Genomic DNA, 24,596 nt, shown 5'->3' with positions numbered 1-24,596 from the left:
CTTTCGGGGGGGGGGGAAATCAAGGATTTGGGACGCTGTGAAAAAATATACACAAACTAATTTTTTTTTTTTTTTACTTGTACTATTAAAAATTAATTGGACTTAAAAAACAAAAAGCAATTTTATCCAGACAGTGACTTTATTTTTTAACAACTTTTGTAGAATATTACTCATATATTAATATTATTAGCAGAGATAGAGGAGCAAGGACGATAAGCGATATAAATTTCGAATGTGCGGTTTATTTAGTAGGAGGCTAGCTTTATAACAAGTGTAGAGAAAGTATGTAGTAATTAATGGAAGAAAAGGGAGGCAAGTAAATATATATATATAGAGAGAGAGAGAGATAGGGGAGCACTTAAAAAAATCAGGTAGAAAGAGAGAGGTGGAGGAGAAATAGAGATAGAAAGAAAGAAAGTCTAGATTACCAATTCCCACTACCACTTCTTTTTTTTTTTTTTATTATTATTAGCCAAAGACATCATATCATCATATGTAGTTTTCAACTAAGAAGATTCAAATTCTTCTTATATCGTTTCTCGACCTTCGGATCAATGCATTGCCTATAAGAACCACTGTTTGTCCTTGATGTTGGATAAAAAACAAAACAAAACAAAAAAACAAAACAATCTTCAACAATTGTTGGAGCCAAAAAAAAAAAAAAGATAGAACTCTTTTTCTTCTTCCTGTTACTTTTATTTTTATCAATGAAATTGAATGACCACCTTTTTCCTCCCGTTACACCACCACCAACAACATATTTCAGCAATTTTCTTTTACCCATGAAAACGATGCTATTTTAATTGGAAAAAAAGTAATGTGTATTCTCGGCCCGTTCTCTACCCAAAATCAGGAGTAATCGGTAAATATTACTAATTAATATACAAACAAAACAAGTGGGGGAAAAATGACACTAAAAAAAAACTCAATAGTAAAAAAATTAAAAAAGCGAAAATACCGCTGAATCGGTACCGACTGACTGTAGTGTCTCTCCCACACATCCGCCCTTCTTCCGTGTGGTTTTGTTAACATAATTCTGATTTATTTATTGTGGGGAGGTTTGTGAAAAAAAAATTAGGGGTAACCCCCCACCTTTAAAAAAAAAAAAAAAAAAAAAATTGGGCGTACTTTTTTTCTTTTTTTAATTCAGCCGATTTAAAGTTTGATAGCTAAAAAAAAACTTTGGGGGTAATTAAGAAATAATTTTAAAGGTATTTTATATCTTCAAGGGAAATTATATCGGTATTGCTTACGAAGTTTTAAAGTGTTGGACTATTTTTAGAGGGCTTAATAGTAGTTCAAACGCGCACAAAAGACATCATGTGTGCGTGATTTGTTTTTATTTCTTTCAAAAAAAGTACATACCCTTAAAATACCCCACATTTCTGAGTGGACGCCACTAAAACAATTTGTGGGGAGAAAAGTGTTGATGCAGTAAGGCTAAAAAGGAAAGGGAGAAAGAATAAAGCGGTCCTTTCCTTTTCCCTGTCAGCCATCCATTTTTATTCGCAAAACACGAACTGCCTGCCCATCCGTCCATTCATAAATTATCCTGCATTCTCCCCCCCCTCCTTTATTTATTTTTTTGTTTTTTGTTTTCAACAAGCTTTAAAGATGTACACCCAACTCATAAATGCCGTACAAAATGGAGATGCTGAAAACCTGCGGAGGCTTTGCGACGACTTTATCACCGACACGAGCGTCACGCCGTGCAATCCAGTCAACCTCCCCGTCCCCGTCGAACTGGCTTGCAACCAGGGCAACACGGAACTGGTCAAGATATTCTTGGAGAACGGTTGCAGTCCGAACCTACCAACGTCCAAGGGTCGTCTCATCCATTCGGTGCTCGACTGCATGAAGTCCGGGGCCATCAAGCTGGAAGACGGCCGAGACCTTATCTCATTTATGATAAAGAACGATCTACAGTTGTCCATAGTCGATGCAAAAGGTGACTCGCCATTACAACTTTCGGCTGAGCTAGGCGACGTCGAAACCCTGGAACTCGTTATCAGTCACTCCCCGGCTAGACACCAGTGCGAAAGGAGCATCGGTAGTGGGTTCATCCCTTTACATACATCAGTGATGAGAGGAGACCTGGACTGTGTGGATAGGTTACTACGACATTACCCTGCAAAATTTATTAATCAATACGACCAGAATGGAGAAACAGCTCTTAACCAGTGCCTGAAAATGATTCGTAATAACGTGAAGTATTTGCAAACAAATAAGGACGGTGTTGTCTGTTTGGAAACTAACCCCGACCAACAGAGACTATTCGGACACCAATGTAAATTCGTCGGCATTATTGAAATGCTACTGTCAGCCGGCGCCGATCCAAACTCTCTTTATTTTGAAAACACACTATTTGATTCGCCTCGGCGCCAGCAATCTTTTCTACCTCTCTTCATTGCCCTCGGCATTCTCTCCATGTACGAGACGCGCTACGTGCATGAGGCGAGGCCGTCGACCCTCGAGCTTGAGAGAACGGAGGACTACATGAACCTGTACCAAAGCATACTGCAAACGTCAGAAGATTTTCTCAACCTCTACAAGAGCATCGTCCGATTGCTGGTCCTCTGGGGAGCCACTCTCGAGAAGACGAGCCGTGTGTATTACAAGAACCTTTTCGCGAACTGCCCCATCGTTCAGAATGTGATCGATGAAGTGTTTGATTACTGGTCTTTCGTCAGATTCACCAAAAACAAACCCAAGAAGTTGACCCACCTGTGTAGACAGGTCATTAGAACTAGGCTTCGACAAGCGAAGTCTCTGCACGCCATAGATTCGTTGCCGTTGCCTGCAAATTTAAAGGAATATGTAAAACTCAATTATTTTTGAATATGTGCGCGTGTGTGTGTGTGTGTAAAATCTAATGAAAAAATTTCTAACATTATTTTGGCTAAGAAAAAAATATTGGAAAGTATCGGTCGGTAACGCTTTTCGTATTGTTAAAATTTAAATAACAAATTTTTATTCTATTCTCATTTTGGTTGTTATTTTACCTTCGACTTAGGTGCATCTTTTCAATCTCAGAAACCTATACAGAATTTCAAACTGAACCCGTTGATAGGTTGTTCTCGTTTCGCCAGCCAAGATTCTAAAGTTCAGAAAAAAATGCAATTAGAGAAGACGGGAGGTTACATCGGCCGAATCGTTGTGTAAATTATCAACAAAAATGGGGTTGTTTTACTATACACGGATGTACGAAAAAAATTGTCAAAAAAATATAACAAATGTTATTAAACGAAATATAAGTTCCTTTTCTACCTAACTGGATAAGTTTTTAGTGTTTTTATTTAATGTAATATGTTCATTAGGTTTATGTCACGGTCCCATTTATTGGATGGGTTTCTACCACCATTTTGTTATTTTGAAGTGATTATCACGTCTTCAAAGACATCGATCATTTTTTTTCTTGTTCGTCGGTAGCGTTTTACTCGTTTTTTGAACCGAATAAACATTTTACATTAAACACTAAAAACGTTTCCAGTTAGGTGGAAAAGTAACTTTTGATAACATTTATTGGTTCATGTGAACTCCCCCCCCCCTACAAATTTTCTCCTTTTCATCTTTTTTCAACTATTTGCGGATTATTGATTGGACATTAATGTCATTAAGCTACTAGATTATAAAAAAATTGGGAAAAGTGCGGGTACTGCTACATTTTATCGCCGAAATTGTTAAAAAAAACGACCCTGGTGTCTAACTCTGTCCCGTGGGGAGGCATAGTAAATAGGTACATTTTATCACCGAAACTGGAAACGCCAGTTTATTTCGCGCACCTACCGTTAAAATCCGAGGGAGAAACCCATATTTTAAACTATGGCCGAAGCATGAAATAAGTAACAAAAAATAATTAAACTGAAGAACGATTGCTTCCGGAAATAATAAATTAACCTAAAATTAAATGAAAAACTTTCTCGTTTTCATTAATTCAATTGAAACAGTTCCAATTAAACAATTATTGATATGTTCTTTCACTTTCTTTATTTACTTTTCATAGTTCTTTCCGGAAGTTTATCTAGTTAATTTGTTTATTTATTTCTAACTTCGGACATAGTTCAAAATACTGATTTTTCCCTTGAATTTTAGCGACAAGTGCGCGAAATAAAATGGCATCTCCAGTTTCGTCGATAAAGTGTAGAAGTACCAAAGTTCGGTCTAAACCTCCTCCCATCTATATTTTTTTTATATTTACTTTTTGAGGAATTATCTAGATTCCAACATGAATTTTGGAGCATTGGCATATATAAATAACACTGAAGATTCTACCTACATGTCTCCCCCCCTTTTTAAATGATAGACTTTCGTCAATTTGTCCAGGGCATCATATTCCTGTCTTTAGCCAATTTGCTAGTACATATCTCTGCATTCGCACGCACCACTAAATTAGATTTATACGAAATTCCATTCAAAGTTGCTGAACATGTCACAGGTAGTTGACAAAATCAAAAATTAACGATAACTCTGATTCTGATCTGATTAAGTTGTGAACGTTCGAAGTTTTTTTTTACACTTACAGTTTCTGCAAACTTTGTCTAATTTGGCTTTTTAAATAAGCCTGCATGGACAAAACATGGCCCACATGAACAAAACTTGTTTTGGGCAATTAATTTTTTCGCTTGACAATATTGTACAGCTGAATCCTTGAAAATGTTTTTTTAATAAATAATAATAATAATAATAATAACGCTGAAGGATCCAACGTCAAAACGAGGCTATCGTAAATTAGTTTACGAAATGGGGGATCGATTTACTAGGACGTTGCATGTGAAATTGAACCCCTATTCCAAATCTTTAAATATTGATATTTTTTTAAATCTGGTAGCTTAGTGTCCAATCGATAATAATTCGCAGAAATAGTTGACAAAAGGACGAAAAGGAAAAAATGTGAGGGGGCCCGAAAGTGCACGTGCACCCATTTGTTATATACTTGTTCTTTTTAGTTTGTTTTTTTTGGCAAACCCAGACTAGTCTGTACGATGTCACGAAACGAAGATGAAATATTCTAAAAATCACGTAATTTTATCAAGTAGTTTTTTTGTTTTTCTTTTCAAACAAATAAAATTTTATGACTAAACGCGTCGTATTTTCGTCGACCACGATTAAATCCGATGAAATGAAAATAGGTGAAAAATCAGCCTTACGTTCAATGCAGGGTAAAATCGTAAATGTTAATTGTCTTGTTTTTAAACAAAACTATTTGATCGATTTACGTAATTTTGGGAGTATGACAACTTCGTTCTGTAACGAGTACATACAGGCTTTTATGTTTGTTTATAGTTGGACTACATTGGTAATTTATTTAAATATGTCTTAAGCAGAGACAGTTTTACTGACGTCAGTCATCTTGAAAATAACAATATCCCAGAATTACGAAATTTGCGATTAGTTAAAAAAAAAAAAATAAATAAATTAAAAAAAAAAACATGATTGCCATTATTACGTCGCGCGAACTTCGAGAAAAAAAAAGGGGGGGGTAATTCAATTATGACGGAAATAATGAAATGCTACAATTTTACTTTAATTTTTTTTTTCTTTTTTTTTGTATAAAATCAAGGCATTAAAAAATGAAAATATCGAAAAACTTATATTGTACGTATCCGTTTTGAACTGAAGATCCCCGAAAAAAAACTTCACTTAATTTGATCGAGTAGTTTTTTTTTTGGGGGGGGGGTTAAAGCAGAAAAACACGTTTTTATGACAGCAGTGCTATAGCACTGCTAGTGCTGTCAGACAGCACATTGAAGGTAGACATCTTTGAATTTTTTAAAGTTTTGTTTGGATTTTAGAAACGGGGAGGTAACTCAATTTAAAGCGCCGACACTCCCTCCCCATCTTTAATACTAGCTTTTCTTCCTAAAAATCGAACCTTTTGCTCGGTATCATAACAAATTGTTTTTTCGCTAAAAAAAAAAAGTACTAGATGAAATTAAGTGATTTTATTTATTTATTATTATTTTGTGTTTTTTTTTTTGTTTTTTTTTTCGGAGAACTTCATTCCATATTGGATACGTACAATTTAAACTTTTTTCGATATTTTCATTTTTTAATGTTGATTAAACTGTACAAGTACCTTTTTTAATTGTAGTGTAAACGAGCAACCAAGAATAGTTACGAAATATTTATTGATTTTGGTCAATGTGGCCTGATTGTCCCACTGAAGACTTACGTGCAAAGGTTTATTCCGAAAGCCATTCTTAACATGGGGAGGTTGGGGATATTTATTCCGAAAGCCGTTCTTAACGTGAGGTTGGGAGTAATACTCTTGAAAAGCAACTCTTTGCAGGTAAGTCGGTACTTATGCACTTATGTTACCGTACTTTTGACGGACCTGTACGAGATTTTGCCTACCTCCTAAAAATGCGTGTTTTTTTCACCTTTTTTCTTTAAAAAAAAAAAAAAAATTCTTACCATTATCATAGATTACAGAATTAAGTATCATAGAACAAAGTTGTAAAAATTAAATTTAATAACTTTTAGGAAGGGGGTTCATTTTGTCGTTATAAACATTCTAATCGTGTGACACGTTGGTAGAGAAAGTCAGGTAGCAATGAAGTAGAACGTTATATAACGAGAAAGTCATTAATTTTTTTTCAAAATGTTTTCTGCCAGTATGATACCCGTAATCTATGATAACCGTCGGAACAAAGATTTTTTTTTTTTTTTTTTTTAAGGGGAGGGTGTAAAACACATTTTTAGGGGTTGGGCACTCTTGTACGGGTCCGCCGCCGTGCTATGTTAAAAAAAAAAATAGTATTTTCAAGTTTTATGATTTTTTTTTTTTTTTTTTTTTTTTAAATTGTTAGGTGAGTATAGAAAAAATTACAAAACACCCTCCCATACCCATGTTAAGAATGGCTTTCTAAATAATCTTATTTCAGCACGGTAATATAAGAGTATGTACCCGGTAAGTCTTCAGTGAAACAATCAGGCCATATTGACCTTGATTTTTTTTTTTTTTTTTAATACAATTTATCTGACACCATTTGCTACTAACTTCTAGTCGCCTGTTCTTCTGATTTGCCAAAATACCAATATGTCTAGTGCATTGCTAGCAATACTGTGTGTATGTATGTATGTATGTATGTATATATATATATATATATGGTAACGGTCTAGATTAGAGGCGAGTTAAGATTTTTATAAAATTGCGACAAATTTATTAAAGATTAGCATACTGAACAGACAAAAGTATGTAAAATAAATTCATTATAGAAAAACACTTTATTACGTCAGCTTATTTTCAATATAGCGTCACCTAGGAAATAAGCCAATAATACTAGCATATTTACTTGTTTTTCTTCAAATTTAATTTGATACATAGTACTAAATTAATTTTAACTCTAAAACGTTCATGTCATAATCTTAAAAAAAAAAGTTTTAACGCCTATATAAAATTAATGCGACTCTAATCTTTACAATATATATATCTATTACTATCCAACAATAATGTATTTAGATTCATGTAAAACTGCTGGTATTTGTTTGTGAAATTATTTTGGTAAGGATCATACTGAACATTTTTTTTTTTTTTTTTCCATGCTAAAGAGTTCCTATTGACCAAGTTTAAAAGTACATTTTTTTAAATTTCGTATAGTGGTAGCAAACATATTTCGTCTATGAAGCTATTTATTTCTCTCACGGCAAAAAATGTGATCCTAGATTCAGAAAGTGGATTGAAAAGTCGGCACTCCAAAGAAGCACTCTGACCCTGCAAAAGATGCTTGGGCATTCTATAGTAGATGCCTCATTAGCAATAAACTAACACCTTTCTTAGAGAGACAAAGTTTAAGAACGTGGACCGCCTAGAACTGCACGGAACCAATTCTACACTGCAATCATCAGGGAACAGGTTATTACAGGAATAGTTTAATCTGTTAATTTTGGGGGATGGGTTTGTTATTGTTTATCATAGATTATTCGATATATGTTTACTTGCCTTTATTTCATTTAAGTACAAAGATAGACACGAGGTAATTTTGTAACATAGGAAAAATATAGCCCCCCCCGCAAAGGAAAACTAAAACTATGCAGATTTTTAGAATTCAACCTAATCAAAAAGAAAAAAAAACTACAGAAAAATCCTTATGATGTATACTTGTCATGAAACGGAAATATCATATTCCAAAATGCATGTAAATTGATCAATTAGTGTTGCATGACATCGAAATACTTATTTATATATAGATGCACATTAATCTTTAGTGGAAGATTTTACTTATAATTTGTATCTCTCTCTCTCTCTCTCTCTCTCTCTCTCTTTCTGTCTTAAATTTTAGAATTCTAGCTAAGTATATTAACTAAACTGCTCAATATCTCTAAAGATAAAGTGGCTTAAAAAATAGATGTAATTTTTCTAAATGCATATCTAATTCCAGCTGAAGTTTTATATTGCTACATTGATATTTTAGTGTCAAATTTGTATTTAAGAATTGTACTCACTTGTATGTACAGATATGTTTTGGCTATAGCCTTTTCAAGGTAGAACGTACTGTACTTGCAATGACCCTTATCCCTGAGTGGCTTCCGGGCCTTGATAAGTGGTGACCACCATGTAAAAAAAAAAAAAACATTGATGAGTGAAAAGATAAAATGCTCACCATTTTACGTTCATTGTTAGATTGACCTCTGCCTTGAAAAAGTCTAGCTGAAACATATTTGCACATGTGTAACCAAAATTATGTATAAATAAAATTCAGTATAAATTCTCAAATCAAGGACCTCACTTTCTAGTGCTAACACTTTGAGATAAATGTCCCAGTGTTCTATGAAAGTTCTCCTTTTTTTGCAAACATTGAGTAAAGAAGTGAAAAACTTACTGGATTCCAGGACAAGAATTCATCTGGTCTGGTGGAGTATCCAGCTTAATACTGTTACTATAAGCAACATCACTTAAAAGATGCATCATTCTTCATACAAGCTAGTGTGTGGTAGTTATACCGAGGGGATCTTATTTGGGCTGTGAATACCATGTTATTTTGAATATTTAGTCAAGGTTTACTTGTCAGGTTATCCTGTACAGAGATCTAAAAAAAAAAAAAAAAAAAAAAAAACACGATAATGTCTAGTAGGCATTCAAGTTCTCATACGTAAGTGTTTGTGTGTAAAAACATTTTTATTCTCTTGTCTTTGGCATATTTCAGAAGATATATTAATATACCAAAATGTCATATGGAATGAATAAAACCTTTTTCACAAAATCTTTATAAAGCTTTGAATTCATCTATTCTCCCTTCAACTATGAATTCGTAGGGTAGACTAGATTCTAAAGCCTTGGTTGAGCAACCAGTCTATAAGAAAATAAAACCAATCTTTTTCTTCTAATACTGGCATTGTTTCCAGTTGTTCTCGACTCTAGCAATGCCAATTTGGGGTTTGGGATTGTGCAATCCTTGCTTTACTATAAACTCCTGTGCAAACACCTCTACAGAAAGATATCCATTGTCTATTGAGACTGGATGGATGTCAACAATTTATAATGCTGGTTCCCAACCTTTTTTACATGGCGGCACATCGTCGAGTTTTTTTTTTTTAAAATCTTTGCAGCACACTTATTAATAAAAATAGATATTTTTTACTTATAAATCTTGTTTGCAATAAAATAATAAAAAACAAAGAAAACTATAAGGAGGATCTTTATTCACACAAATCAACATATGTTGTATTCAACATCTGGTATAGTTCTGGTATTGAAATTTGGTTTGAATTATTTAGTTCTGATAATGATTCTTGATACTTTGAAAAACTGATATTTCGATTAATCGTCCCATCACTAATATCAACCATAAAAAGGCTTACCGATTAGTATATGCACAAAATGTTCAGGTTCTAGAAATTTAGCAATTGTGAATTAAGCAGTGTCATCATGATTAAGAAATTAAATGGCTTCTAACTATTATCTCTTTGCAGCACATCATTAATCATTCTGCAGCACAGTGGTTGGGAACCATTGATTATCTAGACTCCTATAAACTTATTTTTATTTTATTTATTTATTTATTTTTTTTGTGTATTGATATTTATATTAAAAACACTTTTTTTCCATTTAAAAAGAATATTCAATTTTGTAATATATGGGTTGTGGAATTGCATTCATCTGCAAAAGATCTAGCTAATTTGCATATTCTTTTAAACATTCATTTTAATTAATTCCCTATTAGTTTTTTCAATTTTCTTATGAGGTGATCATCTTTAGTTAACTATTATGTGTAATATTTTATATTCATAATGATATTCTACATTGTTTATACTTGCGTAATATTTGCATAAAAAGGTTATAGTAAACACAAACCTCTTTTTTATATATATTTATACATGCGTATATACATTTGTTTAAAAAAAAAATTGCCTATCTGTCAGTTTTTTTGGTCTACAGACATGAAACCTAATATATAGGGTATTCAAACCCATGCAACACTTTATATTTGGGTTTTAGCCAGGAAAAATTGGTGTGACATTAAAAAAATGGAATTTGCCAGGTGACGGTCTAACAACCGCATTACAAATATTCAGGCATAATATAATAGCTATTGGTTCATGTTTTAATTTTTAGCCTTGATGCAGCCTGCTTGTTATATATATATATATATATATATATATATATATATATATATATATATACACACACGTTCATACTTATCCAGTTTATGGTATTATCTCTGACGTCTTCTGGCAGGTTACAGGAGATGCTAAAGTCAGCAACTTAGGCATTTCTCCAAAGAAAAAGGTTTTTTTCAAATGATATGCATCATATATAGTACATATAAATACATATTTACAATCGATTAACATTGTTCCTTTTCAAATTCGTGAACTTTGAAACATGCGTAATCGTTGCATATGTATATACTCTTTTTATGGAAATCGCTCCAGACAAGGCATGAAGCCCCTTGATGTAAGACACTAAAAAAGTACTAACTCTAGGTCAAAAACTAGCCAATGATAAGTGCTATATATAGATAGATTTTGACCTAGAAAACAGCAATTCTTCTTCCTTTGTCAGAAACATTGTTCATGAAATGTGAGGACTAAAAGACAAAATAATGAAAATAAGAATTACAAGGCTGCTTAAAGTAAGGCAGTCGTTCCATGTGCGAGGATATTTATATATTACCATGAAGTTGTTAATGCAGCAAAACAGTAAAGAAACAACATTCATGCAATTTGATGGCGTTTTTTGCCCGTTTCATTGTTTCAACTTTGCCTGTATGATGTATAGGTACATGTTGAATACATTTATGTAAATATACAAGCACACACATATATGCACCTGAAGAGTTGCTCTTATGAAAAATCCAGTATATATGGATCTATAATTAGTTCAGTTGTAGATGAAACAGTTCATAAATCTATATGAATTTTTTAGAAACTGAATAAAAATGTGATCATTGGAATTTATCATTCTATTGTTATATATATGTCATCCACAGACACTGTTTCACTGTATCGGCTTCAATTAAGGCTTTTAAATATTCATTATCAACCACAGTTGGCCGGCCGTGACAGTCTTCATCTTTGAGGCTTCGTCACCATTGTGAAATTTCTTGAACCACCGTTGTGCCACACGTTCATTAGTGGTTTCTGGGCCAAATGCATCATTGATATCACGATCTGTCTCAGCAGCTTTTCGGCCTAGTTTGAACTGGAAAAAGAAAATCGTGCGGATTTGAATTTCGTCCATGCTGTCAAAGCCTACAAAAAAAATGAATGAAGAGATTGAGAACGGTAACAAATAGCACGATTCGATAGTGAAAAATGCACTTCAAAATAATATATGACATGGCTATATACATAAATGAGTTAATTCAGAAATCATATAAAAGTAACGTATGTTTTTGAACCAACCTAATAAAAAATCGACTCGCAACACAGATTGAACATTACACCAGGTTTTATGTATCTAAGAGGCAATCATCAGATGTTGCTTCTGTTGTGATTCAATTCATATTTTTGATGTCGTGTTCGATAGGTGTGAGGAATCAAAACTTTAAATTATATAAGCAGTTTTGTTCAAATCTAACAAAATGTAGATAGACTGGAAGAGCATATATATATGTGTGTGTGTGTGAATAAAAAGGAAAAACCTAAAAGAGTAAAAACAAATAAAATCGTTTCGTCCCTATTTCAGGGGACATCATCAGGATTTCTAGGCGAGGATGTACAGGAAGACAGTCATATATCCCATGCGAAAGAGAAGTTCAGTTCTCTTTCTGTTCTGGAGAGAAAAAATTTCATGATGAAAAGAGAATTTATATCTAGTGTGTGTGGAGGGGGGGGGGTCGGGTTATATACATATATGCATTTTTTTATTAAATTTTTTTTGTATCAAACTTTGTTCATTTATTATTATATTACCTATGATTGGGGCTACATTATAAAATCCTTTTTTCTGTTTGATGGTATTAATATTTGAAATTAAAGCAGATTCAATAAGTCTCCGTTTTACTCTATCTGGGATGGATTTTAAGATTTTTGCACGTCCAAAGCCGAAAGAGTGACCATGTTCGACACAGTGGGAAAAGAGTGCATTTAAGGGGTTGGCATTTCTTATGTCTCTTTTATGTTCGCTTAGTCTGATTTCCAAATTTCGCTGTGTCTCACCTATGTATGATTTTTTGCAATCATTACATGGGATGGCGTAAATACCGGCTTTGGAAGTGGAGATTTCAGCGGAATGCTTGCTAGTTTTTAAAGTTCGCTTTATAGTTAAGGAAGTGGTTTGTACTGTTTGTATGCCTAGATTATTAAGAGTATTGCAAATTGTGTCGTTGTTAGTGTGGGTAGGTATAAGAAGATGTCTATTTAGTAGTGGTATATATGTGTGTGTGTGTATCCATTCTTAAATCTTTATAGAAAAGTTCATCGGATCGTTAAATCTCTTTGGAATCTTCCCCTATATATATATATATATATATTCCAGGTAGAGAGATATCCAAAAATGAAGAGTAATTGAATTTCAACAAAGGTCGTTGATAGTGCTCAATCAAAGAGAGCAAATTATATTTTTCATTATTCTTTATGTAAATACAGTCATATCTTGCTACGATGTAAAGACCGTTTCAATCATAACAGATTTCCTTGCCTGAATTTTTAATTTTCCTTGCCTGATGAGATCTGTTATGATTGAAACAGTCTGTACATCGTAGCAAGATATGACTGTATTTAAATAAAGAATAATGAAAATATATATTATATATATAATAGCAGGGAGATGCAATGTTACCCAGGATGTAATGAGGGTCAATAAATATTCCACACTTTCAATACTTTTATTATCGGTGAAGTCATCCATTTTTCAATTAAATCAATTGATTATCTACTCTAGTTAAGGGCCCGCCACCGTGCACCAGGAGGAAACTTCACATGCCTCTTTGCAATGCCTTAGTCTACATTGCATTTTAGAAAACCTGCTGTTGATTTGATAGAATTATTTAGTAGTAGCTTAAATTAAAGTTTAACATGCAAAAGTGAACTCTCATAGTTGAATTGTGCTCTAACCAGAAACATTCATTTTGAACGCAACATTGTTTTATTGAAGAACCGACTATTGATTTATATCCCAGGCCCTTCTGCTTATGTAGTGATAAAGCTTCTCAAATGCACTTGAGATGTTAGGCCGTATAAGAGTGTTAACTTTAATTAAAATTGGACTGTTCCTTCTTTTAATTGGATTTTTTCAATTATCGATACTTATCGGAGGTTTACTGATACAAAACCTATCTAAGAACAGCCCCAGACACATAAAAGTATATTTGTGTGAAATTTCAAAAGAACTGACCTCACCTTTTTGGAGTCCTTAGGAAACGAACTCTCTCTCTCTCTCTCTCTCTCACACACCCACACTGATAAAGTGCCTTTTATATACGAGTGTGTGTGTGTGTGTATATATATATTAAAAACTCTACAGAAGGGCAGAAAAACATTGGTACCGTCGGTTTCAAGCCTAACATAAAGGGGGACCAATTAATGGTAAATAATGTTAGGCTCTCATCAGCCATTATGTTCTGTTTCTTATGGCAAAAAGGACTGCATATATTATTTTTAATATTGTTTATTTAATTACAACTTGTCTACCCCTATTTATATATCTTTTATTTTAATACCAATTTATCAATTATTTATTTAATATATTTTGTAATTATCTGTTTAATTTATTTTGTCCTATTCTGTTCTCAATTTTTCCGGTCCCCGCTTATGTTAGGCTTGAAACCGACGGTATCAATGTTTTTCTCACCTTCTGTACAGTTTTTAATAAATAAATATTAAGCTCTTATATTGAAAATTTTTTTAATCATAATCAAGCACTTTGCTGGAATTCTTTCCCAAAAACGATGAACAAATATATATAGATATAATCATTTCCGTCCATGAATGCATTTATAAATTTATAAAAAACTAGTTTATTAAGGTTTGTTCTGTTTTCTTGAGAAAATTTTTTTTTTTTTTTTTTTTTTTCACATTAATGGCCATTGTTATTCATTTTACTGTAGGTTATATTTGTTTATGTTAAATATAAATGATATAGTTGTTCAGAATTTGCATTGTTTAATTTTATATGAACATGTTCATATGGAAATAATTTGAATAGTACTTTTTTCTTTTAAACGCCATACAAAATTTGATAGTATCTAGTGAATCCAGTTTATAGGAGGAAAGGCTATGACTAATATTTTTTGCATTTTCAATAGTAGATGGAATTGATATACACAAACATGTCCCATCACACAAATACGTTCATATTTCAACCCAATATTTGTGCTTTGAAACATGAATGCAAATTATATAGCAAAGTATTTGCATGAGGGTCGTTCCAAAAGTAAAGCCTCTTATTTAACTCTATCTTGAAAAGCTACAAAGATAGGAGTAGTACCATTTAAAACGGATGACTTTTTGTGCTCCATAATTTATTTTTCTACAGTCACCACCTTTCGCAATGCACTTTTGACAGGGATTGCTTTCTTAGTCTAACACCGTCAATATCTGAAATAAAGAAATGAAACTTTCAGGTCATGAATGCATAAGTTCAGGCATCATAACAATGCAATTTGCAATCTTTTTTAAACCAACAGTCTAGGCTATTGTTTAGATGGCTTGTTTTGTATTGGCTGAGCTATGGCTGTGTGCAGTTCTAGGTGGTCCAACCTCCCATGCTTTGCCTTTTTAACTTTTGAGGTGTCAGTTTCAGGCTAATTGCTTGAGGCGCCCCTACCAGAGAATGCTGATGGAGCTGCCCTAGTAAATTTTTTTTTTTTTTTTTTTTGGTTAGAGTACTCTTCCTCTAGGCCGCTGGCTTTTCAAACACCAATTTCCTGACTCTTATGTCACATTATCCCATCGTGAAATGGAGATAAATATCGAAAATATCCCTACTGGGGAATGGCAATGGGACTGCACAGGCTTTTTTTTTTTCTAGACCAGAGTGCTCTTCCTCTAAGGTGCTGGTTTTACAAATCCCACTTTCCTGACCTTGTATCACATCTTCCTACCGTGGGAAGGAAATACGCAGAAACTATTATATAAATACTGTGAGCTTCATTAGGTTGGTTGTACAAGAAAAGCACACATGGAAAAATATAAATATATATTTATATCATACAATTATGTGCTGTTTAGTTATCTGTACCGGCAGTTTCTGGGACAATAGCTGCTTTGATACTACTTTTTTTATTAGTGGCGGTAGCAGTACATAATTGTAGGATATTACATATATCCTATACTCTTACTGACACTGTAATTATTTCTTCATCGACATTATTATAATAAAAATGAGATTTTGTTACTCTCTCTCGCTCATATATATATAAAAGTAATAAATAAATAAAATTGATAAAGATAAAGAATAATCTTTATACAAAAAAAAAAAAAAAATTAAGGCACCAAAAGCTCTACATCGATAAGTAGAGCAATTAATATAAGAAATAAAAGATGAGAATTCAAAGTTAAATAAAGTTTTATTGCGTCATCAGATCAATAAGGAAAAAAGAAAACCTTTTTTGACCATGACATTTCAATGCTTCTCATCAGATCAGGAGAAAAAAAGTCAGGTTTATATATACAAATAAGCTGGATGGCGGGGGGGGGGGGCGGGTATCTCCTTTCCTGATGTGAATTTCTTATATTAATTGTGCCACTTACCCATGTAGAGCTTTTTGGTGTTTTTATAGTTTTTTAGCATAAAGATTTTTTTTTTTTATCTTTATCAATTTTATTTTTTATTATATATGGTAAGATTATAGTAGGTTCTATTCTTTTAAAAAAAAAAATATTTGTCTCGCTAAATAACCATTTAGTAAGAAATAAAGGAAAAAAATAGAGTAAAAACAATTGGATACTTTATCCATTAATATGCAAAAATTGTTTTTATGGTCCAAATTGTATTTTCACAATGTTTTGTTTTATTACATAATATACATGTGTGTTTGTGTGTATGTATATGTGTGTGTGTGTGTGTGTATATATATATATATATATCACGATACCTCTATTTAGTTTCAAGACAATGGACATTCCTGTGAGGATAGCTGTGCATGTAATTTTGAGGCAAGGGTTGCGCAATCTCCAACCACACCTCTCCTGAATCGGCATTGCTTAGGTCCAGTGGCAAGAAGAGACCCAAGACTGACTGAAAACAATGCCAAGATAAGCGGAGAGCACATGCAGCACCTAAAATCCTAAAATTTCCAATTGATCAAGGTTCAATGTTGCTTAACTTTTCATTGATCTAACGAGATCTGGTCTGTCAATGTGATTATGCGGTGTGTGTGTGTGTATATAGAATATATATATATATATATATATATATATATATATATATATATATATAAAATGGGGATGAATGTTACCAAAGTTTTTAGCTTGCACTAAATTTGATAAGTGTTATGTATTAAATCTAACAGTATTCAATATTGTAAATAATAATGGTTTATCCAGCAGTTACAGAGAAGTAGCTTCTTAATATGCCTTTTTGACTAAGTATTATATATAACAACAAAAGCAACCTTAAACTTGAAACAACATAATTTAGATAGCAGATCTAGGACAAACAGTTTGACTCATATTAAATGATAATAAACACTACTGCAGCTTCATGGCATTACCTATCACCAGATGTATATGACTGGTTTTCTAGCATCTAATGTTAATCGAAAAAAAAAAATTTATATATAAGAAGCCAGTCAGGTACACATGTGGTGATCGATAATGCTGTAAAACTGCAGCAAAGTTTTGCAATAAGTACATTTTGTTATTTTATTAGTGATATGTTATATTATGTTATGCGTCTGCTCATTTTCTACAAATGCACTTTAAATTTGATTAGAACATAAGTGTGAATTGATCTGGAATGATTCAAGAACGGTGATCAGCTGAAAACATGGCTCACAATGATCAAAACTGACTTGGAAGCTCTGACTGGCCCTTGTGTCTTTGTTGTGCGATGATGGCATCATGAATGGCTGAAGTATGCTGAGAAGTCGGCAGCGGATAGACTTGGATGAACTGCTTTGACTTGTGATGTGGCGAATTCACTTGGAAACAGCTCAACCCACCTTGGGTGAATGCTGTCATAAGTAAGAACATAAATGGTATCCTGGTTTCTGATATATAACTATTCATGAATGCACAAATGTGTGTGGATTCTAAACAAGATAATTTATATGTAACTCAAAGGAATCATCACATGATATGATCTTTCATATCTGCTGTTTTTCCTTGGATATGCTTGAAGCCTTTAAAGAAATTAAGTTAATGAAAATACAATATCCACTTTTGCCAGATATATTTATCTTAGCCAAGATTTTGTCTGGAACTTCTCCAATTTGCAAGAGTTAAAATGATATCCCACCTTAAGTGTCTGCAACTGGTGTTCTCATGTGCCAAAAAAAAAAAAATAAAAGAATAAAAGACCAAACCTAATGAACATGTATGCACACTTTTGATTCAGTCGGAGTAAAGAGATTTTTAAGTTACAAAATGCATTTTGCTGTCTACTAAATGCTGCTGAATGTAAACTAATCGGCCGGGCACGTAAACACTTCTAAAAATTAAACATTTCTTCCAGCCTGGATTTTTTTCTTATTGTCTGTCTGCTCAATGCTTATCAAGATCATAAAATTTCAAATCAAAACTTGAGATTAAAAAGCAGCAACAATTAAAATAAAAATTATAAACTCTGAAATTTATTGAACAGACTTTCATCAGAGAAGAATATGTCCAATAATTAATTAAACCTGATAAAGAAATATAGTCAAATCTGGTAATTAACATGAGGGTAAATGAAGAAGAAAAAGAAAAGATAATTTACCATTTTTTTTTTTTGTAGTAATATTATTTTCGATACATTGAACTTATCTTTCAAAGTTTTATAAATAGAAGAAAAAAAGTGCATACGATTAAATAAATTCTTGTTCTAATGTTTCTTAACATTTAATGCTCATCAAAGTGTAGATCTGTCTACAATTTTTTTCTTGTTTTTATAAAGGAGTCAGTTATGCACTTATCAAGGCCCGAAGACCACTCAAGGATAAGGGTTAATGAGCGTACAGTAATCAATGAGACAATATCGTAGTAATCGTTAGTAGTGGAAATTTGGTAAATTGGATTACTTAAGAGGATGGCTCAACAAGAACTTGTAGTCAGCTAGAAAGCAAGCAAATGGAGCAGAGTTCCACAGACGTGCAGTTCTAAGAAAGAAGCTTTGTTCATGGAATCCATGTTTAGGTTTAGGCACAGATAAAGAGTGGATTTGTTCTAAAATACTTAGCACTGTTTATTCATTTTGCTGCAAGAGTTTAGAATTTATCTCTATCAGTATAAGACAGCCATCTTTAGTAACCAAAAAGACTTTTTTTTTCTTTCTTTTTTTTTTTCTTTGAGGCTCGAAAGATTTTTAAAGTTTCAATTTCTTCTTTATCCAGTTTTGGTATTTAGTATATGCTGTGGTCTCATAAGTGTCTGGAAGAAAGACACAAATTAGTAATTAATGGAAACAATATATTGAACAGAAAAGCAAATATAACTGATGAAGAGTGTAGGTATATTGTCAGTCTGACTGCCATGAGAGCAACAGAGTGCTGTGAGTGTCCTAGACTCCAGAATAAGCAACACCAGGCAATGCTACCTATGCAGACTGCTTCAAAATGTTGCCATCAATCAGGTTGCATACAGTTTATTGCTTCTCATGTCCTCAAACCAAATCTTCCTCAGTCTACCTCGCTCTGTATTTAGTGTCCAGGAAATCCAAGTGCATTATGAAGTTAATGCGAGATGTGACGTATACTCTAATGGCCAAACTACCTGAGATGCTAAATGTGTAACTATAAACTTTCTCAATTATGAAAGGGGAAGGAGTTACTCAAAGTTGTGTTATTCATACCAGTAGAGATTATGTTCTCAGCAATTGATCCGACAGTCTGGGACAGCTTGCAGTTGGTTACCTTGCTTTTGTCTGACTATGTTATGGTTCTATACTATTATAGGAGGTCCATCCTCTCGGGTATTACCTTCTCTGAGAAAGGGTTAGTTTACTGTTAAATAACACCCCTACTGAGAAGCGCTGATGGGGGTGCTCAGCATTTATTTTGTGGGTCCGAGTGCGCTTTTCTCTTGTGCATTGGTTTCTCAAACCCCACCTTCTAACCTTGTGTCGCATATTCTCATGGTAGGTGAGAAGCAAATACCAATGATAAAATTTGTGATTTTATTTTTTTTTCTTCATTCAGTCCCCATCTTAATAACATTAGTTTAACTTTGCTTCACATTTAACTGATCATTCGACATATTCTTCTCTGACGGCCTGTAAAAAAAAAAAAAAGAATTTCTCAGTTTACAAATATTCAATAAAAAAAAAACATTGCTATTATTTAATGTCATTTAAAAAAATTTGTACTAATACGCATTTTCTTGAAAACATTTAGAATCCTCGTATCATCTGGATGATTTGGCCTGCTTCTTTGCTAAATCTTCATTTTATGAAATGAGTTTTTTTGTTTTTTTTAAATGACTTTTGTGGATAAAAAATAGAAATGTTTGAATTATTCGGACTGCTGTTCTCATTTTGAATGTTACTTTGACTGCGTTTCAGTTGATGTCACCTCCAACCTTCTTCAGATTTATCCTGTTGAACTGTAGAATATGTACAGAATTTTCAATGAAACATTATTTAATCTGTGGGTGTAGCTTTTTCTTGTTCCCTTAGCCATGACCGAATACAAGTTTGAAGTAATTCTTAATTTTATTCTTAGTATTGCTTGTACTGGGGATTCAACTTTGACTTTGAGGTGATGTCACTTAGAATTGATTATAATTTGGAGCTTTTAGCTTAAGGAAAAATGGAGGTTACATCAGCCAAAACGTGAAAATAACACCCAATATGAGATTAATAGTTCAAATAATACAAATTATCAGTCCCTATCTAAAAAAAAAAAAAAAAAAAAAAAATTCCGGAACATAAACGGTTTGTTGTAATTGCCAGTTATTTACAAGTGTTTCATTGCATTCAGCCTTATACTCTCGAGTTAATGTTTATCTTTTTGTTGGCTTCTCCTTCCAATATTATTTTTTGATACTTAGAAGAATAAAACCTATTTTTAAAAATCAAAATTGCAGAAAAATCTTTATAATATATGTACCTGTCACAGAGCAAAGATTAAAAATTATGTAACTTGATCATGTAGGTTTCTTTATATAGAAAATAATTTTTTTTTTTACAGTTTTTAGTGAATTTTAATAGGAAATTGTAACCATTACAAGCTGATTTTTATCTCAATAGTTCGAATTGAGTTGTCTCCCCCTAATAACACATGGTGAATCAAAACATGTTTTGCTTTGTTGTAAAATTTGATTTTCTTAGTTAATAAAAATAATACTTGATCAATTTACGCGATTTGGAGAATATGTCTTCGTTCCTTGACGGAAAGTTTTTAAAGATGTTTCTGTGTTTGTTTTGAAAATAAGTTTAATTCTAAATAAGCACTTAGTTTTCCCTCCAAATGATCCCAAGTATGATGAGCGCATATTTATCTATGATCAGTTCTGTTAAAACAAGCAATTTATTTTATTTTTTTTGTTTTTATCAAGAAAAATTATTTTCTGGATCTTTGTTTATTCTCAAAACAGTAAAAGAAAGTTTTTGTCTAAATTTTTTGGAAGCAAAGTTATTTAAATTGATTTTCTTCAGATTATTGTCCAATACTAAAAAGGATATAAAAATTAAAAAAAAAAAAAAAAAATCAATGTCCATTTGATCTACATATATTAATGAATATATTGAACATGACAGATTGACCAATGGAGAAGCATCTTATCAAGATGTAGGCATATATTGAAAAAATCAAAATGCAATAGGTTTTGTGAGGATGTACATGGACTCTTCATTATTTACATTGTCATGTTAGGCATGACTTTGCATAAATTTAAAAGGTAAACCAGGGATATGAGTTCCAGTTTTTTTAAATCCAGTAAAAGCATATTGCCACTTAATAGCCTCCTATAGATGTGAGTTCTATGCTTTTTGATTGAAATCTGCTTTTTATAATATATATATATATATATATATATATAATATATAATGGTTGTATATTTTTAGAATCTTAAATGTACACCCACTGAAACTCTTGTGTTTATCAAAAAATGTGAGATGAATAAATGGAGCGTGTTTATATTATGTTTATTTATACAAACATTATAAGCTGCATCTGTGCATACATATTTCAACAGGCCGACAGGCCGCTTGCCCGCGCGCCCTCCGGGGCCCGGGTGACATGATCAAAGTGTAGTATCTGTTCCGGCAGATACTGCACTTAAGATAATTTGTACCAGTCAATGGAGGGGAAACCCTCTATACTGGGACAATTATTATTTTTGGTAACCAGAGTGCCCCCTTTTTGCCTACTTTTAGGGGAGCTGGTTTTTACCTCACATTAAAAACGGCCTTGTGCCTAATTTGCTCAGTGGGGGAGCAAATAAACACCATCTGTGCATACATATTTCTGTAGTGTCTTTTTTCAGAAAGATGCCATCAGATCAAATGTATTTCTCAAGATCAAATTCAAGACAAATTCTATTTATACAAAAAAGATTTTTTTTTTCTATTTTATTAAAGAAAATAAGTACAATGAATCAATGTAGATGAAAAAAAATAGTAAAATTAAATTCTGGAGGAGATGGTGGATAGAGGAGGTAATAAAAAAATGTATTTCTACCAAATTGCTAAACCCTTATCTATTTTTTTTTAATTTTTGCTATTAGCTGGATTTTATTTATTTTTGCTTTCTTGCTTTATCTATCTCCTTTCTTTTTTTCCGTTATTTTTTTTTTGTTTTGTTTTTTCTCTCTACCTCTTCTTTTCTTTGTTGCCTTCCTTTCCTTCTTTTATGACAGTTCTCTCGGGGAAACTAAAAATGTTAATTTTAACCTGGAGGCTCAGGCTTCAAACTATTCATTAAGGGGGTACAGGAGTTAGATGACGTCTGCATCATCAAAGAACTACTTCCTATCTCTTTCCCCCACATGCACATTCGGTTTATTTCTCTTGATTTTGACTTGAAATTCATTTGTGCTGTTGTTTCCACACATTCAAAGAGGGAAGGCACTATGTTGAGATATTTATCTCTGTGTCATTTTTTTTTTTTTTTTTTTTTTTTTTTTTTTTTTTGCTATTAGCTACTCACATCCCTGAGTAAAAATAGCGTGTTCATTGGGTTTAGATACACAAGAAACTTCAGCCTAAATAATGCACAAATAATCAACAATAATATGAAGAAAAAAGGACATTGGTCACATCAGAGAAAATCCCCGACAATAATCAGAAGAAAAGCGATGTAAATAAATAAAAAAAATCTGTGCTTATTTAAAACTACACTTGATTAAAAAAAAAAAAAATACAGAAAAAATTCTTTATGATGTACATATTCTTCACAAAACAAAAATGTCATATTTCAAAAATTAGTTAAATTAATCAAGTAATTTTTTTAATTAAGAAAATCAAATTTTATGATTTCAAGTGATTAAAAATTTTAATTACTTTGAAATCAAACAAAATCTTGGTTTTCAAATTGAGTTGTCGTCCTTGAATTTTGACACATTCTAAAAAATAAAGTGAATCTCGGCCCCTGTCTGTCTTCTTTAATATGATTGTAATTAAAACTAATGTATTTTATCAATTTACTTGATTTTTGGAATATGACATCTCTTCCGTGATAGCTACATCCATCATAAAGATTTTTCTGTATTGTTTTTTAATTAAGTGTAATTGTAAATAAGCACCAAAAATGTTACATGTCCAATCGTGCATTTTTTTTTTTTTTTTTTTTAAAGTTAACCAGTTACCTTATTTAGGAAAGCCCTTTCAGCTTTTTTGCCCTGCTCTCATCTATCTGCTGAAAATGCTCGGACAATACTAAATAAAATGTATCTTAATCTAAAATGTCCATGTTTGTCCGAGGAAAGTACGAGGAAAATAAAAGTATTTAAAATGTTGTTGGCTACGTTCTTATTTGTGTGTGTATAATTGAAAAATCAACAAAGTGTATTCTTGTTTTTATTATTTTTTATTCGCATACACTCTCAGTACAGATCAATAAGTCTCTTGTGTGTCATGAGTAAGTTACTGAAATCCATATTAAATAAAGAAATAGTCAATCACCTCAGCAGGAATAACCTCCTTAGTGACATGCAATATGATTTCCGTTCTGCTAGATCTACAGCTGATGTGCTAACAGTTATATCCCATAGGATTAGTGAATCTCTCGACAAAGGCTTCCTTTCTATGGCAATTGCTCTTGACATCAAAGGCCTTCGATAAGGTATGGCATAAGGGCCTACTTCACAAGATTCCAGCTATGGTATAACTGGAAATGTTTTCTTAATAATTAAATCATTTCTCTCTGATAAGTTCATAACAGTAGTGGTTGATGGGCAGCTATCAGAGGCCCACAGTATTAATGCTGGAGTCCCCCAGGGGTCCGTCCTGGGCCCAACTCTCTTTCTGATCTAAATCAATGATCTCCCAAAACACATACTTAAATCATTCATTGACATCTATGCTGATGACATGACCATCTATGGCAACACATCAAAGGCCGTAAATGACAAAGTTCTCTCTGATTCTCTCTCCTCTGATCTTGAGTGCGTGGTACAGTGAGAAAAGAGATGGCTGGTTACTTTTAATGCATTTAAAACCAGCTTCTATCTTTACATCATCAACGCTCTGTTCCTCATCTAGCATCAATTGAAATGGATGGCTCTCGTCTTGGAGAGGCTTCATGTTTTGACAAGCTCCAGGGTTTGACCTTTACTCCTGATCTGAAATGGAACACGTATATCAAGTCTGTTGCCCGGGCCGCTGGGAAAATAGTGGGATCCTTTTACCGTTCCAGAAGATATCTCACTACTGATGCAATTCTCTATCTATATAAAAGCCAAGTACATCCAAAGATGGCGTACTGCTGCCACATCTGGGCTGGAGCTTCAAAAAACAGCCTATCCTGCCTTGATAAAGTACAAAATAGACTTTGTGGCTTAGTGGGGGATGCCCTTTTCTCTTCCCTGCAACCTCTCTCCTACAGAAGAGACGTTGTGAGCCTGTCTTTGTTTTA

The 24,596-nt window shown here is 32.8% G+C and overlaps 2 protein-coding genes across 2 annotated transcripts in view; both read left to right on the top strand.

Annotated features, from left to right (window-relative positions):
* Nucleotides 1-24,596, top strand: part of LOC145258992 (glycine receptor subunit alphaZ1-like) — a 441,610-nt gene that overhangs the window by 13,113 nt on the left and 403,901 nt on the right. The gene's annotated exons all lie outside the window — the stretch shown is intronic.
* LOC145258960 (uncharacterized) lies at nt 275-23,478 on the top strand. Its single transcript, XM_080116653.1, has one exon. It carries the CDS (start codon nt 1,615-1,617, stop codon nt 2,836-2,838), a length of 1,224 nt encoding a protein of 407 aa, XP_079972779.1. The 5' UTR covers nt 275-1,614; the 3' UTR covers nt 2,839-23,478.

The sequence above is a fragment of the Euprymna scolopes genome, chromosome 3, assembly GCF_053919585.1.
Source record: "Euprymna scolopes isolate OS-2025 chromosome 3, ASM5391958v1, whole genome shotgun sequence".
NCBI classification, from domain to species: Eukaryota; Metazoa; Mollusca; class Cephalopoda; order Sepiida; family Sepiolidae; genus Euprymna; species Euprymna scolopes.
This window is presented reverse-complemented; position numbering and strand designations above follow the sequence as displayed.